The sequence below is a fragment of the Phoxinus phoxinus genome, assembly GCF_949152265.1.
Source record: "Phoxinus phoxinus genome assembly, chromosome: 19".
NCBI lineage: Eukaryota > Metazoa > Chordata > Actinopteri > Cypriniformes > Leuciscidae > Phoxinus > Phoxinus phoxinus.
In genome coordinates, this window is record NC_136894.1 from 30,468,388 (window position 1) to 30,487,543 (window position 19,156).

At 44.7% G+C, this 19,156-nt stretch overlaps 1 protein-coding gene across 1 annotated transcript in view; it reads left to right on the top strand.

The window, feature by feature from the left end:
* slc39a4 (solute carrier family 39 member 4) overlaps nt 1-19,156 on the top strand; it is a 36,449-nt gene that overhangs the window by 7,669 nt on the left and 9,624 nt on the right. Inside the window, exons 5-10 of the mRNA XM_079591394.1 lie at nt 3,322-3,496; nt 7,950-8,122; nt 11,947-12,117; nt 12,193-12,288; nt 13,403-13,457; nt 13,573-13,725. Coding sequence (XP_079447520.1) covers nt 3,322-3,496; nt 7,950-8,122; nt 11,947-12,117; nt 12,193-12,288; nt 13,403-13,457; nt 13,573-13,725 — 823 coding nt within the window. The remainder of the gene's footprint in view (nt 1-3,321; nt 3,497-7,949; nt 8,123-11,946; nt 12,118-12,192; nt 12,289-13,402; nt 13,458-13,572; nt 13,726-19,156) is intronic.

Genomic DNA, 19,156 nt, shown 5'->3' on the forward strand with positions numbered 1-19,156 from the left:
CAAGACCACCTAGAATCATTGGACAGTAAGTGTCAATCAATCAGTCGTTAACTCCTCCCCTCCCCCCATCCATGTCCATGTTCTTTGAATGGGTGGAGTCAAAGGAAAGAAGGTAGGACCATTTGAGTTGTGTATTTTCAAAACCTGCCAGCCGTTTTGCAAATCACACACCCCAACTTTAATGGTTAATGCAATTAATAATCACAGATAAAAATAAATAAATAGTTGTTGTTTTTTTAGTTAATGGTGCTTGCCTATAGGCAAAGCAACATTAGTGTTCTCTTGCATACTTATTAATGGTGCTTGCCATTATTCTTCTTTTTATTCTGGACAAAGTTTGGCGCGAAACTCGCCCCGCACCGTTTGTCACAGACCCCTGAGTGAGGTGTCAAATCGACCGGCCCATTGAGGAGAGGTGTGCTATATCTTTTCTAAGCGATCGAGTGTACGATGTTCGCGCAGCGGACGAAAAAGCGGCCAAAAAAGTCCCATTGACTTAACATTGCGGAATTTTCAGAAATTCAAATCCCAACTGTCATTTTTCACACACACAGACACAAAGGGCCTGACACCCCTGCATGTCTCCCCCTCTCTCTCCCTCAGAGGATTTATATTATCCAGCAGCCAATAAGTAATGGCCTAAAATCTTCATAGCCACACCATAGCAACCAGTTACAGCACCCTAGCAACCATAGGCTATAGGCACGAGGCCGCAGGCACTCATTATAATGCACTCGTTTAATAGAGATTTTAAATACTCTATAAAAACTCGCTCATAGGCACGAGGCCGCAGGCCTCGTGCACTCATTATAATGCACTCGTTTAATAGAGATTTTAAATACTCTATAAAAACTCACTCATAGGCACGAGGCCTGCGGCCTCGTGCCTAACCTTAGCCCTAACCCCATAGTAACCATCTGTGGTGCCCTAGCAACCACCCAGAACACCCTAGCAACTGCCTAGCAACCACCATTGAACATAACTCTGGATCACATTTGAAGAGGCTGGTAGGCTCTGTAACAACATACCACACAATGGGGTAAAAGTTGCACCCCTGAGGGGCAGGACAGGCCCAAAGTTGGCCCATTGACTTACTATGGTGTAGGACAGCCCATGAAATGGGCTGTCCTACACCATAGAAACCGCATTTGTATTGAACATAACTCTGGATCACAGTGTCATAGAGACAAAGGGGCGGGCTCATTTTACTCAGACAACCAATCAGTCTCTCAGGATCACTGTGAAGCTATCAAGCCACGCCCTAGCAACCATTTAGAGCACCTTAGCAACAAAATCAATAGACTTCCATTGAAAGACATCAAATGGATATCTCTGGATAGAAGTGTCATAGAAACATGAGGGTTGGCTCGTTTGACTCGGGGCAGAAAACAGCCAATCCCGAATCACCTCAACACCTCCTAGCCCCTCCCTAGCAACCATTGTCGAGTACCTTAGCAACCAAAATCCAGACAGGGATATCTTCCATTCTGAATGTCACAGAGGCATGGGAGTTGGTTTATATCATTCATACTGACAAGCAGCCTTTGGGGTTTCATGATTGGCAGCTGCCAAGCCACTCCCTAGCAACAAAACAGAGTACCCTAGCAACCATTTTGCAAGACCTATATCTCTGCATCAAAACATCGTATAGAGATGGGAGTTGGTTTATACATTCACACTGACTTCGGAGCTTCATGATTGGCAGCTGCCAAGCCACTCCCTAGCAACCAAACAGATTACCCTAGCAACCGTTTTGCAAGGCGTATATCTCTGCATCAGAACATCGTATAGAGATGGGGGTTGGCTCTTTTGACTCATGCTAGCAAACAGGACTTGCTACATGCTACACATGCTAGCAGTGAATAGCTACATGCTAATTTTGATTAGCTAAGTGCTAAATCATGCCAAGAAAATGCTACAAACACCATAGTAACCATCTGTGACAACTACCAACCACCTAGTAACACCATAGCAACTACCCAGAATACCCTAGCAACTGCCTAGCAACCACCCATAACACCCTAGCAACTGCCTAGCAACCATCCAGAACACCCTAGCAACTGCCTAGCAACCATCCAGAACACCCTAGCAACCACCCGAACAACATGAATAAGCCATATCTCAGCAGCAGAACATCGTACAGATATGGTTGTTGGCTCGTATGCAATCATGTACAACACTCTAGCAACCGGGTCGTGTTTTTTGCCACTGCAAGCACCATTCACATTTTCTTCTGGAAATGTACGTTCTAGTTCTTTTTATTATTGTAATTGTAAAATTTGACTTTTTTCACATTAAAAATGATTTACTAACCTAAAATATTTTCTGAAGTCTCCCTGATATTTTAAGTTAATAAATATTGAATAATTGAATTAATACTAATTAATAATTTAACAAGAATGATGCATGTTACCAGTTTTTTGATGTCGGTTAACATTAAATGCAGGGGGGGGGGGGGACGGGACATGTATATACATTTCAAATTTTCTCATATAAATGATTCAATTTTAAGTGTTTTAATTTTTTAATTTTTTTATGTTACTTACTTTTTTTGCAATTAAATTAATTATTAACATTTAATAAACTTCAGGAAACCCTGTGGTAATCAATCACGCAATAATTTAAACAAACAAAGCAATACATTTGGACACATTAACTCAAAACTCACACCATTTTTATTATTGTTTTTCATTAACTTTGACTTTATGGACGAATATGTTATTTCCCAGAATGCATTACCTGTGTTTAAACCTTTGATTAGCAATTCCACTTCTATCATTCAAATTCCAGATTGACAGCAAAAACTCACAGCAACCTAGAAATGTGTCTCTTCACTTTTATGGGGCATCATGGGAAATCTTTGCACGCCTCTGAAATCCAATCATTGAGTCGTGGCACTTGACGAGGAGAGCGATCATGTGACTGCGTGAGAGATTATCCGGCGTTCTGTAACATGAAGTGTCAGCGGCGTCCATTAATGTTTACTTGTCTTGATGGATGTTGTGACACGCGCTGCATGTTTCATCTGTCATATCCACACTCATAATCAGAGAGAAATTAAGCAGTACGTGTGATCCGAGCTCGGTTTTAATCATGATGAATGTCTCCCATTTCTTTAAGCTCACGCGCTGTCTAAGTGAGACCTGTCATCTGACATCCGTGGAATTAATATTTCAGCAAATAGTAAATCTACGAGTGTTTCACGCGTGATTATCAGAGCGTCAGCAGCGCAGCGATGTCAAATGAAATATTAATGCCAACAAATGTTTTTTCATTTGCATGTGTCCGTGTGGATCATGGTGTGTCCGTGTGGATCATCAGGCCTGCTTCAGCGCTGAAGACCTGATGAGGATCTACGGCCTGAACTCTGCATCGCTGACCCGAGATCAGTTCACTCAGCTCAGCCCTGCTCTGATCCAGCAGATCCTCAGCGGAGGCTGTTCTGGGATCAGTCCGACGACACCGACGAGCCCTGATTCTCTCAGCACCGCAGAGAGTGAGTGACCAAACCTGATGGACATGAGTCTCTGTTTTACTGTGTCATTAAAGGACACTTCAGGATATGTATCAGTAGAACACCTGTAGTATTTTCAGATTACCGTGCTTTCCTCATGTCCCACAAGAGATTTATGTATTTTTTGTCTGTAAAAAATCCTCAGATGACGCAAAAATCGTCATTCGAGGCTTTTTTGGCCAGAGGATAAAAACTTCAGCCAGCAGGAGGCGCTAGATCCGCATGTTCTCAGCCCGCCCATAGAGGAGGGATCTCACTCACAGAATGTGCAAATAGTGTCAGCCATCTTTTATTTGTAAGCTAAGCTAACAGGCTCTTGTTCTGTGGAGAAAGCTGAGTAGTAGCGGTCACCATCCTCTTTTTCCCGGACATGTCCGGCCGTCGAGATCGTCCAAAATGTCCGGGATTCGGCTTTGCTTCTGCAGTCGCCATTCATAGTTTACATGCACACCTTTTGTTTCAATCTCACTGAATTCATCCCGATTGGTGAATCTGAATGTAGTGTTTACATGAACGCTAAACAAGTGATCGGTTGATGTGCGTTTTAACATTGCTAAGAAAATTTGCGCTCCTCCGTGAGAGATACGAGACCGGTGCGTCTCACAGGTGCCGCTCATCAGTAATCACGCCACCGGCCTCGCGCCGTTCTCCCGCGGCCGTCAGTCTCGCGTCGTTCTCTCCCGGCCGTCAGTCTCGTGTCGTTCTCCCGCGGCCGTCAGTCTCATGTCGTTCTCCCGCGGCCGCCAGTCTCGTCCCGCTCGCCGTTCTCCCGCGGCCGTCAGTCTCGTCCTGCTCGCCGTTCTCCCGCGGCCGCCAGTCTCGTCCCGCTCGCCGTTCTCCCGCGGCCGTCAGTCTCGTCCTGCTCGCCGTTCTCCCGCGGCCGCCAGTCTCGTCCCGCTCGCCGTTCTCCCGCGGCCGCCAGTCTCGTCCTGCTCGCCGTTCTCCCGTGGCCGTCAGTCTCGTCCTGCTCGCCGTTCTCTCGCGGCCGTCAGTCTCGTGTCGTTCTCCCGCGGCCGTCAGTCTCGTCCCGCTCGCCGTTCTCCCGCGGCCGTCAGTCTCGTCCTGCTCGCCGTTCTCCCGCGGCCGCCAGTCTCGTCCCGCTCGCCGTTCTCCCGCGGCCGTCAGTCTCGTCCTGCTCGCCGTTCTCCCGCGGCCGCCAGTCTCGTCCCGCTCGCCGTTCTCCCGCGGCCGCCAGTCTCGTCCTGCTCGCCGTTCACCCGTGGCCGTCAGTCTCGTCCTGCTCGCCGTTCTCTCGCGGCCGTCAGTCTCGTGTCGTTCTCCCGCGGCCGTCAGTCTCGCGTCGTTCTCCCGCGGCCGCCAGTCTCGTCCTGCTCGCCGTTCTCCCGCGGCCGCCAGTCTCGTCCTGCTCGCCGTTCTCCCACGGCCGCCAGTCTCGTCCTGCTCGCCGTTCTCCCGCGGCCGTCAGTCTCGTCCTGCTCGCCGTTCTCCCGCGGCCGTCAGTCTCGTCCTGCTCGCCGTTCTCCCGCGGCCGCCAGTCTCGTCCTGCTCGCCGTTCTCCCGCGGCCGTCAGTCTCGTCCTGCTCGCCGTTCTCTCGCGGCCGTCAGTCTCGTGTCGTTCTCCCGCGGCCGTCAGTCTCGCGTCGTTCTCCCGCGGCCGCCAGTCTCGTCCTGCTCGCCGTTCTCCCGTGGCCGCCAGTCTCGTCCTGCTCGCCGTTCTCCCGCGGCCGCCAGTCTCGTCCTGCTCGCCGTTCTCCCGCGGCCGTCAGTCTCGTCCTGCTCGCCGTTCTCCCGTGGCCGCCAGTCTCGTCCTGCTCGCCGTTCTCCCGTGGCCGCCAGTCTCGTCCTGCTCGCCGTTCTCCCGCGGCCGCCAGTCTCGTCCTGCTCGCCGTTCTCCCGTGGCCGTCAGTCTCGTCCTGCTCGCCGTTCTCCCGTGGCCGCCAGTCTCGTCCTGCTCGCCGTTCTCCCGCGGCCGCCAGTCTCGTCCTGCTCGCCGTTCTCCCGTGGCCGCCAGTCTCGTCCTGCTCGCCGTTCTCCCATGGCCGCCAGTCTCGTCCTGCTCGCCGTTCTCCCGTGGCCGCCAGTCTCGTCCTGCTCGCCGTTCTCCCGTGGCCGCCAGTCTCGTCCTGCTCGCCGTTCTCCCACGGCCGTCAGTCCCGTCCCGCTCACCGTTCTCCCGCGGCTGCCAGTCTCGTCCTGCTCGTCGTTCTCCCACGGCCGCCAGTCTCGTCCCGCTCGCCGTTCTCTCGCGGCCGCCAGTCTCGTCCTGCTCGCCGTTCTCCCGCGGCCGTCAGTCTCGTCCTGCTCGCCGTTCTCCCGCGGCCGTCAGCCTCGTCCTGCTCGCCGTTCTCCCGTGGTCGCCAGTCTCGTCCTGCTCGCCGTTCTCCCGCGGCCGCCAGTCTCGTCCTGCTCGCCGTTCTCTCGCGGCCGTCAGTCTCGTGTCGTTCTCCCGCGGCCGTCAGTCTCGCGTCGTTCTCCCGCGGCCGCCAGTCTCGTCCTGCTCGCCGTTCTCCCGCGGCCGTCAGTCTCGTCCTGCTCGCCGTTCTCTCGCGGCCGTCAGTCTCGTGTCGTTCTCCCGCGGCCGTCAGTCTCGCGTCGTTCTCCCGCGGCCGCCAGTCTCGTCCTGCTCGCCGTTCTCCCGTGGCCGCCAGTCTCGTCCTGCTCGCCGTTCTCCCGTGGCCGCCAGTCTCGTCCTGCTCGCCGTTCTCCCGCGGCCGCCAGTCTCGTCCTGCTCGCCGTTCTCCCGTGGCCGTCAGTCTCGTCCTGCTCGCCGTTCTCCCGTGGCCGCCAGTCTCGTCCTGCTCGCCGTTCTCCCGCGGCCGCCAGTCTCGTCCTGCTCGCCGTTCTCCCGTGGCCGCCAGTCTCGTCCTGCTCGCCGTTCTCCCATGGCCGCCAGTCTCGTCCTGCTCGCCGTTCTCCCGTGGCCGCCAGTCTCGTCCTGCTCGCCGTTCTCCCGTGGCCGCCAGTCTCGTCCTGCTCGCCGTTCTCCCACGGCCGTCAGTCCCGTCCCGCTCACCGTTCTCCCGCGGCTGCCAGTCTCGTCCTGCTCGTCGTTCTCCCGCGGCCGCCAGTCTCGTCCTGCTCGCCGTTCTCCCGCGGCCGCCAGTCTCGTCCTGCTCGCCGTTCTCCCACGGCCGTCAGTCCCGTCCCGCTCACCGTTCTCCCGTGGCTGCCAGTCTCGTCCTGCTCGTCGTTCTCCCACGGCCGCCAGTCTCGTCCTGCTCGCCGTTCTCTCGCGGCCGTCAGTCTCGTGTCGTTCTCCCGCGGCCGTCAGTCTCGTCCTGCTCGCCGTTCTCCCGTGGTCGCCAGTCTCGTCCTGCTCGTCGTTCTCCCGCGGCCGTCAGTCTCGTCCTGCTCGCCGTTCTCCCGCGGCCGCCAGTCTCGTCCTGCTCGCCGTTCTCCCGTGGTCGCCAGTCTCGTCCTGCTCGCCGTTCTCTCGCGGCCGTCAGTCTCGTGTCGTTCTCCCGCGGCCGTCAGTCTCGTCCTGCTCGCCGTTCTCCCGTGGTCGCCAGTCTCGTCCTGCTCGCCGTTCTCCCACGGCCGCCAGTCTCGTCCCGCTCACCGTTCTCCCGTGGCCGCCAGTCTCGTCCTGCTCGCCGTTCTCTCGCGGCCGTCAGTCTCGTGTCGTTCTCCCGCGGCCGTCAGTCTCGCGTCGTTCTCCCGCGGCCGCCAGTCTCGTCCTGCTCGTCGTTCTCCCGCGGCCGTCAGTCCCGTCCTGCTCGCCGCAGTAAACATGAGGAATGGCGACTGTAGAACGCTAAAGCCGAAAGCCCATTTTGGGCCAATCCCGGACAATCCCGGGCAGACTCGTCACAGTGACTCACTAGTAGCCTAGCCTTGGTGTTTAACTGGCACTGCGCTCTTACCGGTGGGCGTGGCCTCGTAGGGCAGTGAAGCAAGTGCATTCTGGGAGTTGTTTTCTTTCATCCACATGAGACACAAATACATTTCTGGCTTTTCTCAGTCTAGAAGGCTCCAAATTCAAAAATAATTTCACATTTCTACTACATAAATTACCCATTTTAAATACACATTCATCTTTCCAGAGGTGAAGTATCCCTTTAACCTTCAAATAAAAATGTCCTGGTAATTTACTCACCCGATGTCATCCAAGATGTTCATGTCTTTTTTTCTTCAGTCGAAAAGAAATGAAGGTTTTTGAGGAAAAAAATTCTCAATAAAAACTCATACAGAATCATTTAATCTCAATGCGTGAAAAATACTGATATTTTGTGTGTGTAAAAGAGAGTATAGTCATATTTTCTTGGAAGTATGAATTGTATTTATTGTGTAAAACTATATTTAAGAAAACAAAACTGTTGGCAAATTAACATAAACCGTGCAACCGAAGTGATCTAAAGTGACATCAAATTCTGCAGCGTTTCCTCGTATCAAACCTGATTCTGCAGAGCGCAGTGTGAGCCGGAGCTCAAAGACACACACACACACACTCAATGAACGGCGTCTCTGTGCGCAGGGTACGGATACGCCACGCTGGCGAACCTCATCATCTGTCTGATGGCCATGTTCGGGATCGTGGTGCTGCTGTTCTCGGCCTGCACGCGCGTGTTCGAGCTCTGCATCCAGTTCTGCATCAGTCTCGCTGTGGGCTCTCTGACGGGAGACGCGCTGCTGCATCTGCTGCCCGCGGTGAGAAAACACACCACACACACACCGCTTCTGGCCTTCTCTGCATCTCATGGGCAAGATGTGAGGATTTTATACTGGGAAAATGTGCTTAAAAGTGTGAACACAGTACACTCTAAAAAATGCTGGGTTGTTTCAACCCAATTTTGGGTAAAATATGGACAAACCCAGCCGTTGGGTTAAATTTGTACATTACATTTTTAACCCAACGTTTGGGTTTGTCCATATTTTACCCAAAATTGGGTTGAAACAACCCAGCATTTTTTAGAAATGTGTCTCTGAATGGAGAAATCACAATGCTTTATTCTCTTGAATGTGTGTTCCCGCTTTTATGAAAACAGCGTCATATTTTATTACTGATTTGTCACTTTTATTCATCAAGGATGCATTCAATTGAACAAAAATGACAGTGAAGACAATCACAATGTAACAAAAGATTCCATTTCAAATAAATAATGTTCTTTTGGAACTTTCTGTTCATCAAAGAATCTTGAGAAATAAAATGTATCACAGTTTCCACAAAATTCTGAAACCGTTTTCAACATTGATGATAATCATTAATGTGTCTTGAGCATCAGATCATCATATTATACTGATTTCTGAAGGATCATGTGACACTGAAGACTGGAGTAATGATGCTGAAAATTCAGATTTGATCACAGGAATAAATTACACTTTACTATATATTCACATAGAAAACTGATATTTAACATTGCAATAATATGTTTACTGTATTTTTGATCAAATAAATGCAGCTTAGGTGAGCACTTCTTTCAGAAACATTAAGGCCGACCCCAAACTTTTGACCAGTGTTCAGTACGTTACGGAAGCGGTTCGATCTGTCCTCGTTTAGTCCCACAGAAGCTGTATTTGCATGATCTGAGATATAGATATATGTATTTGCATGATACACTGATATTTAAATCCACTACGGCACATTTGCCAACATCTGTTCACATATTTGTGTTAGTTTAGGATTATTTGAACACTGTAATTGTATTTATTATTATTTTACTTATCATTTATTTATCAATTATTATTATTATTTATTCTATTACTGGATTTTTTTTTCTTTAGTTATACAAGTGAAACTCGAATAATTAGAATATCGTGCAAAAGTTATCATTTTGATGATTATGGCTTACAGCTTATGAAAACACCAAATTCAAAATCTCCGAAAATTAGAATATTCCATGAAATCAATAAAAAAAAGAATTTTAAATACAGAAATGTTAGCCCTCTGAAAAGTATAATCATGCATATGTATATAGTTATATATACTAAACATATTAGTTTCACCTTTTTAATTTGAATTACTGAAATACACAAACTTTTGCACGATATTCACATTTTTTCGAGTTTCACCTGTAAACTAGTTACTACTTTTTCAGTTTTCATTTTCATCTTAGTTGAGTTTTAGTAATTTTATTATCTGCTTTTGTAATTTGTATTGGTAAAAAAATTATAATAATAATTTTTTAGATTTCATTTATTTAGTAGTTTGAGAACTTGTTTTCAGTTAGTTGCCAATTCAACATTTTTTAATCTAATAATTTCCAGCTGTATTTAAATGAATTAAAAAACAAATGGAATAGTTTTAGTTAACGATAACGATAACCACCCAGTGCTGCAAGTGTATAATCGTTTATTATTCTGACCTCGATGGAAATATCAGGTCATCAGGACACACTATCATGATTATATCTTCTCATTATACAGTCCTTCCCGAATCACGAGGCACGCTGCCAAACACAGGTTATGTAACTCTGAAAACATCTAAAGGGCAAAGGAGTGTTTATGTCATATTTCATATCGCTGGCATGTCCAATTCTTCATGCAACGAGATGAGCTGAAAAAAATAAAATTGTTGTAAATAAAACAAAGATTATAATACTACTTTCTACTTCAAAATTCAATGTGTTACTTGACGTTTCTTTGCAATTAATTGTGAAATTTACTAGCAATTTTCTAAATGAAAATGTAGTCTTTACGGCGGCAAGCACACGTTATTAATCATAATACACCACCATGAGGAAAACCGAAGCTCACATAATGAAATATGCATGGCTAATAAACATGTAGGCTTATAAACAATCATATCTCACCCAAAAATCAAAGGAATGACATTCACTGTAAAAAATAATAATATGATCAAAAAGTTATGACGTGTTTTTACGTTGCTTTAAATCATCAAAATAAGTCAAGCAATTTTCTACTTTTTTATGTTATAGAAAATAACTTTTTTTTAAACAGTTTGATGTTATTTAAGTTGAAATGACGTTAACATCCAAGTTGATTGTACTTAAAATTGAAGCAACTTTTCTTTTACACCGTTGTATTATTTTAATGGTGTAAGCACATTAAAAATAATGAAATACAGTATTATTAATAACAATAGAATAAGTATTTATAATAATTTGTAGGTATGCAGTGAGATATAGTTTTTATTAAAAATATATATATATTTTCATTTGAATATTTGTTTTAGTAGTTTTGTTTTTATTAGTTTTTAGTTTTTTATATAGTTTTTATTCATCTAAAATAGTTTTAGTTATTATAGAAACAAAAACTAAACAAAAATGGGAAAAAAATATATAAAATGAAGTTTTTATACTTTCATTGCTTTAAATTAAATAAACGTTAATAGAAATAAAGGTATTTTTATGGTTGTTATTTTAGTTAACTATAAAAACACTAGTATGCAGTAATTGTTGAACTGAATTTAACTTTAGGAGATTTAGGAGAAAATACATTTTCTGAGTGAAAATGTAGTCTTAAAGGGGTGGTTGATTATGATTTCACTTTTCATGATGATTTTGCTGTTTGATCATAAACAACATCTGCAAAGTTACAACGCTCAAAGTTCAAAGTAAAGGGAGATATTTGCTTTTAAAGAAATAGTTTTTTAAGGACTACAACAAACGGCTGGTAGAAACTACACGACATTCCTTCCGGGTTAGTGACATCACCAACCCTAAAATTTACATAAACCCCGCCCCCGGGACACGTTTTATAGATTATCATGACAGAATATGCTAATCAATGACTAGAAGATAACTACACATAAGCTTCATAAATTCACCAACTAACCATTCAGAAATGTCCTGTTCTTCTACATGTTGTCACTTCTTCTCGAGTCTCTCCATCATTGTCTGACTCCGGTTTGAACATAAAAGACTAAAAGTTTTTGATATTTTCAGTGCATGTGTGTGTGTGTGTGTGTGAGGTAAAAGGACACGGGCTGTTGTAGCTCCGCCCCCTGTGCCGGGAGCAGCAGCTCATTTGCATTTAAAGGGACAGACACAAAACGGTGCGTTTTTGCTCACCCCCAAAAAGTGACAATTTTAATATATATAGAGATATCTGTGGGGTATTTTGAGCTAAAACTAAGTTCACACACACACTCTGGGGACATCAGAGACATATTTTACATCTTGTGAAAGGGCATTATACCCCCCCTGTAAGCTTCATCTATCTCTCATGCCGCTCTGCGATCGCTCTCCGCCTGAAGCTCATAGAAACGTCCGTGTCCCGGTTTAACGGGGCAGAATGGGTCTCGGCGGCAGGCCTGGCACCCGTTATTTCCCCCGAGCGCTGACATCGCCCACGTCCCCTCATCCGTTTAGATCCGTGTCAACATAACTACAGCCCTGTCAGACCATGTCATCGGCCTGAGTGGAAAATAACCGGATTGCAGAGAAGAGACTGAGCTCTCTTATTGAGTGCAGACAGGAGTTACTCTACAGCCCTGCTGGGAAATCAAAGTTTCCCATCGCCGTTAATGTCATCGTCCGGCTGTGTTTTCATGGCTTTGTGTCTCTGTGCAGTTCTTAGGCCTTCACGTTCACGAAGACGGACAGGATCACGATCACACAGAGGAAAACCTCGACTATGTGTACAAACTCCTGGTGCTTCTGGCGGGCGTCTACCTCTTCTACCTGATGGAGAGCATCTTCTCCATCATCACTCGCTCACAGCATCACCACGGTCACCATGAAGTGAGTGTTTCGTCTGAGCGTTCCCGGCCCACGTGATCCGAGATTATGAGTTGATTCCCGAACCTGTGTTCCCAGGAGGAGTCTGAGGTCCATCACTGCGACCACGGCCGAGTCCTGCAGATGTTCCAGCGGGAGAAGCAGAGCCATCAGTCCAGCTCTCAGGCGGATCTGGTGAGGACGTCACCGAAAAATACACGTCTAAATGCTTAGAAAAGTGGGAAAGAGTCTTTATTAATGAATAAACTAAAACTAATGGAGTCTACATTCTGAAGAAGAGGCATTTTATACGCTATTATATTTTTATTTTTATATTTAACATTTTCATTCTCAACTTTAGTTGCATTTTCAGCCATTTTGATGGGTGTTTTGTCTTTATTTATTTAAAATGTAAATATGTATAAATATATTTATATATATATATGAAATGTCAACACTACCTTTCAAAAGTTTGGAATAATTAAGATTTGTTTTACTTAAAAAAAAGTCAAGTCTGTCTGCTAAATATCCAGCTTTGATCACAGGAATAAATTACATTTTACAATATATTCACATAGAAAGCATCAATTTTAAATTGTAATAATATTTCACAATATTACCGTTTTTACTGTATTTTTTTATCAAATAAATGCAGACTTTGTGAGCAAAAGAGACTAATTAAAAAAAAAATCAACCTTTTGACCTTGTGTATGTTTTTTTATAATACATTTTTCTAATTAATTCATTTAATTTATTAATGTAATTATTTTTAAAATAATATTTTCAATAATATTTATTTTATTTCAAATAATGATTTTTTTATTATAAATGTTTAATAATAATAACCCTGTTTTGAGACATTTTGAGCTATAACAAAACGTGAAGCTTGTACACAATTTCTTCATATATTAGATTATATTCTTTGCTTAAATATTCTCTGTATCTCTATTCTGGTGTGTTTGTATAGGTTGTAAGAGATGTGCTATTAATGAATATTGTATTATTATTATTATCGTAGGTTGATGCTACAAAAGAGAAGTCCTTCCTGTTTTTTTATTATTATTATTATTTAATTCATTAATTTAATATCTATTTTTGAAGAATATTTTCAATAATGTTTATTTTATTTCAAATAATGATTTATTTTTATTTTGATGGTTTTAGTTAACAATAATAACCATGTTCAGACATTAACAAAACATAAAGCTTTACACGCTTTATTCTTTATTCTCTGTATCTCTATTCTAGTGCGTTTGTATAGGTTGTAAGAGATGTGCTATTAATGAATATTGTATTATTATTATTGTAGGTTGATGCTGAAAAAAAGAAGAAGTCGTTCCTGGAGCCTGGAGCCTCTAAACGAGGTGATGATAGTGTTCATGACATATTCATGTTCTGGAGCAAAATGAGCCGTTGAGTGCATGTGACCATCAGCCACTGCTAGAAGATGTCATAACGCCGTCTTGTGTCCTCCTCCAGAGCGGCGTCTGCTTCCCTACATGATCACCATCGGAGACGGCATCCATAACTTCGCCGACGGCTTGGCTCTCGGCGCGGCGTTCTCCATCTCGTGGAGATCCGGTCTGGCCACGTCTCTGGCTGTGCTCTGCCACGAGCTGCCGCACGAGCTGGGTGAGCGAGCAAAAATGCAGGAATATTTAGAAATATTATTCGAATTTAAAATCGCTGTGAATATATTTTAAACTGTAATTTATTCCTGTGATCAAAGCTGAATTTTCAGCATCATTACTCCAGTCTTCAGTGTCACATGATCCTTCAGAAATCAGTATATGATGATTTCATGCTCAAAAACATTTATGATTAATATCAGTGTTAAAACAGTCGTGCTGCTTCATATTTGTGTGGAAACTGTGATACATTTTATTTTTCGGGATTCTTTGATGAATAGAAAGTTCAAAAGAACAGCATTTATTTTAAAGAGAATCTTTTGTAACATTATAAATGTTTTTTTCCCCACTTTTGATCAATTAGATTCTTATAATAGTATATTATAGATAATAGATCATCATTAGAAGCATAATTTTCACACATGAATTGGCCCCTCTGAGTCCGCTGAAAGTCTTGAATAAATGTTGTGATGTTATTTCCATACATTTTTGGTCAAGATCTTGTATTGACAATGTCCCCGCTTGTTCATTTGAACTAAAATGAACGTGTTGCATTACAGCTTTTCTTTTGTGCATCTCATTTTCTGTTTTGAAATTGCATTATGTGTTAATACACTGCCCGAACCACACACAAGTTTAATTTGGGTTTAAATATGCAAATGCTTAAAGGGATAGTTCATTCAAAAATGAAAATTCTATCATCATGTTCTCACCCTCATGTCATTCCAAACTCATGTATACATTTTTTGGATGACTTCAGAAGACTTTTGATACTATATATAATCAAATGAATGACTATTAAAGGGTTAGTTCACCCAAAAATGAAAATGATGTCATTAATGACTCACCCTCATGTCGTTCTAAGCCCGTAAGACCTCCGTTCATCTTCAGAACACAGTTTAAGATATTTTAGATTTAGTCCGAGAGATTTCTGTCCCTCCATTGAAAATGTATGTACGGTATACTGGCCATGTCCATAAAGGTAATAAAAACATCATCACAGTAGTCCATGTGACATCAGTGGGTTAGTTAGAAGTTTTTGAAGCATCGAAAATACATTTTTGTCCAAAAATAACAAAAACTACGACTTCATTCAGCATTGTATTCTCTCCCGGGTCTGTTGTGAATCTGCGTTCACGACTCCGCAGTGACGCTGCTGATGTAAGACGCTGATGACGAGTTATCTGGTGCGCCCGAGCTTTGTTTACAGTCTGAGGGAGACGCACGATGTAAACAAAACAATCTTCGCAAACATGTCTAAGGATTTCGACACAGAGGAAGACTTGCATTTTTTTGCCCATCCATATTTATTTGAACCCGAATACACGGACGAGATAACACGTCAGCAGCGCCACTGCAGAGTCCTGAACGCAGATTAATATAATATATATATAATATAATATATATATATAATTATAAACAATTAATTAACTTTTTTAATTAATTTTTAAAAAAGGAAGTCAGAGCTGCGTTAATATATATACTGTTTTGTTAAAAAAAAGAAAAAAAATACGTAATGATGAGAAGTGCCCTTTATTTCACTTGAGCCCCTCAACATGTCTGCGCACGTCCCTTCCCAGAAGAACTGTAATATAACGAGCTGGAAACATGATAATCACTGCAATAATGACCCAGTCATACACTCTTAAACATTTGCCTTTTTAAATCCAAACAGCACTTCTTTTGTGCAGGCGATATACACACACACACACACACACGATTAGGTCACATTCCTAGAAGGATTGGGTCGTGGCTTAGTGACTATGGAGAAGTGTGTGTCCCATGGCCAAACCAGTGGAGAGTGTGGTTAGCGCATGATGAGGACGCATGCCTGTCGACTGGTTCCAGTGTTTGTTCTGAGATTAACAGGTTTTGTGAAACTGGACTGAGAAAACAAGTGTGCAGTTTCCTATAGACGCTCTTCACAGTTCCTGATGTGAGTCATGGGACGCCCGAGAAACACAGATTAGATACGGGTGACACCTGAGGTCATGAGCGCACCTTCCTGGTTATGATTTCCTCCTTTCTGCACACACACACACACACACACACACACACACACACACACACACACACACGAGGATGAACAAAGAATGAAGGGAATGAAAAATCGGAGAAATAAACTTTATACCTCTATAAACTTAGTTAGTTGAGATATTTCAAACCTTTATTTGTTATAATTTTGATGATTATGGCTTACAGCTTATGAAAACCCCAAACTGTGTGTGTGTGTGTGTGTGTGTGTGTGTGTGTGTGTGTGTGTGTGTGTGTGTGTGTGTGTGTGTGTGTGTGTGTGTGTGTGTGTGTGTGTGTGTGTGTGTGTGTGTGTGTGTGTGTGTGTGACGTATCTCCTCTGGTCTCAGGTGATTTTGTGTGTGTGTGTGTGTGTGACGTATCTCCTCTGGTCTCAGGTGATTTTGTGTGTGTGTGTGTGTGTGTGTGACGTATCTCCTCTGGTCTCAGGTGATTTTGTGTGTGTGTGACGTATCTCCTCTGGTCTCAGGTGATTTTGTGTGTGTGTGACGTATCTCCTCTGGTCTCAGGTGATTTTGTGTGTGTGTGACGTATCTCCTCTGGTCTCAGGTGATTTTGTGTGTGTGTGTGTGTGTGACGTATCTCCTCTGGTCTCAGGTGATTTTGGAGATGTTGTGTGAGTGTGTGACGTATCTCCTCTGGTCTCAGGTGATTTTGTGTGTGTGTGTGTGTGTGACGTATCTCCTCTGGTCTCAGGTGATTTTGCAGATGTTGTGTGTGTGTGTGTGTGTGACGTATCTCCTCTGGTCTCAGGTGATTTTGCAGATGTTGTGTGTGTGTGTGTGTGTGACGTATCTTCTCTGGTCTCAGGTGATTTTGCAGATGTTGTGTGTGTGTGTGTGTGTGACGTATCTCCTCTGGTCTCAGGTGATTTTGCAGATGTTGTGTGTGTGTGTGTGACGTCTCTCCTCTGGTCTCAGGTGATTTTGCAGATGTTGTGTGTGTGTGTGTGTGACGTATCTTCTCTGGTCTCAGGTGATTTTGCAGATGTTGTGTGTGTGTGTGTGTGTGACGTATCTCCTCTGGTCTCAGGTGATTTTGCAGATGTTGTGTGAGTGTGTGACGTCTCTCCTCTGGTCTCAGGTGATTTTGCAGATGTTGTGTGTGTGTGTGTGACGTATCTCCTCTGGTCTCAGGTGATTTTGCAGATGTTGTGTGAGTGTGTGACGTATCTTCTCTGCTCTCAGGTGATTTTACAGATGTTGTGTGAGTGTGTGTGTGTGTGTGTGAGTGTGTGTGACGTCTCTCCTCTGGTCTCAGGTGATTTTGCAGATGTTGTGTGAGTGTGTGTGACGTATCTCCTCTGTTCTCAGGTGATTTTGCAGATGTTGTGTGAGTGTGTGACGTATCTTCTCTGGTCTCAGGTGATTTTGCAGATGTTGTGTGAGTGTGTGACGTCTCTTCTCTGCTCTCAGGTGATTTTGCAGATGTTGTGTGAGTGTGTGACGTCTCTTCTCTGGTCTCAGGTGATTTTGCAGATGTTGTGTGAGTGTGTGACGTATCTCCTCTGGTCTCAGGTGATTTTGCAGATGTTGTGTGAGTGTGTGACGTATCTCCTCTGGTCTCAGGTGATTTTGCAGATGTTGTGTGAGTGTGTGTGTGTGATGGATCTCCTCTGGTCTCAGGTGATTTTGCAGATGTTGTGTGAGTGTGTGACGTATCTCCTCTGGTCTCAGGTGATTTTGCAGATGTTGTGTGAGTGTGTGACGTATCTCCTCTGGTCTCAGGTGATTTTGCAGATGTTGTGTGTGTGTGTGTGTGTGATGGATCTCCTCTGGTCTCAGGTGATTTTGCAGATGTTGTGAGTGTGTGTGTGTGACGTATCTCCTCTGGTCTCAGGTGATTTTGCAGATGTTGTGTGTGTGTGTGTGTGTGTGTGTGTGTGTGTGTGTGTGTGTGTGTGTGTGTGTGTGTGTGTGTGTGTGTGTGTGTGACGTATCTCCTCTGGTCTCAGGTGATTTTGCAGATGTTGTGTGTGTGTGTGTGTGACGTATCTCCTCTGGTCTCGGGTGATTTTGCAGATGTTGTGAGTGTGTGTGACGTATCTCCTCTGGTCTCGGGTGATTTTGCAGATGTTGTGAGTGTGTGTGACGTATCTCCTCTGGTCTCAGGTGATTTTGCAGATGTTGTGTGAGTGTGTGTGACGTATCTCCTCTGGTCTCAGGTGATTTTGCAGATGTTGTGTGAGTGTGTGACGTATCTCCTCTGGTCTCAGGTGATTTTGCAGATGTTGTGTGAGTGTGTGTGACGTATCTCCTCTGGTCTCAGGTGATTTTGCAGATGTTGTGTGTGTGTGTGTGTGTGTGACGTATCTCCTCTGGTCTCAGGTGATTTTGCAGATGTTGTGTGAGTGTGTGTGACGTATCTCCTCTGGTCTCAGGTGATTTTGCAGATGTTGTGTGAGTGTGTGTGACGTATCTCCTCTGGTCTCAGGTGATTTTGCAGATGTTGTGTGTGTGTGTGTGACGTCTCTTCTCTGGTCTCAGGTGATTTTACAGATGTTGTGTGTGTGTGTGTGACGTATCTCCTCTGGTCTCAGGTGATTTTGCAGATGTTGTGTGTGTGTGTGTGTGTGTGACGTATCTCCTCTGGTCTCAGGTGATTTTGCAGATGTTGTGTGAGTGTGTGTGACGTATCTCCTCTGGTCTCAGGTGATTTTGCAGATGTTGTGTGTGTGTGTGTGACGTATCTTCTCTGGTCTCAGGTGATTTTGCAGATGTTGTGTGTGTGTGTGACGTATCTCCTCTGGTCTCAGGTGATTTTGCAGATGTTGTGTGTGACGTATCTTCTCTGGTCTCAGGTGATTTTGCAGATGTTGTGAGTGTGTGTGACGTCTCTTCTCTGGTCTCAGGTGATTTTGCAGATGTTGTGAGTGTGTGTGACGTATCTCCTCTGGTCTCAGGTGATTTTGCAGATGTTGTGTGAGTGTGTGACGTATCTCCTCTGGTCTCAGGTGATTTTGCAGATGTTGTGAGTGTGTGTGACGTATCTCCTCTGGTCTCAGGTGATTTTGCAGATGTTGTGAGTGTGTGTGACGTATCTTCTCTGGTCTCAGGTGATTTTGCAGATGTTGTGAGTGTGTGTGACGTCTCTCCTCTGGTCTCGGGTGATTTTGCAGATGTTGTGAGTGTGTGTGACGTATCTCCTCTGGTCTCAGGTGATTTTGCAGATGTTGTGAGTGTGTGTGACGTATCTTCTCTGGTCTCAGGTGATTTTGCAGATGTTGTGAGTGTGTGTGACGTCTCTCCTCTGGTCTCAGGTGATTTTGCAGATGTTGTGTGAGTGTGTGTGACGTATCTTCTCTGGTCTCAGGTGATTTTGCAGATGTTGTGTGAGTGTGTGACGTCTCTCCTCTGGTCTCGGGTGATTTTGCAGATGTTGTGAGTGTGTGTGACGTCTCT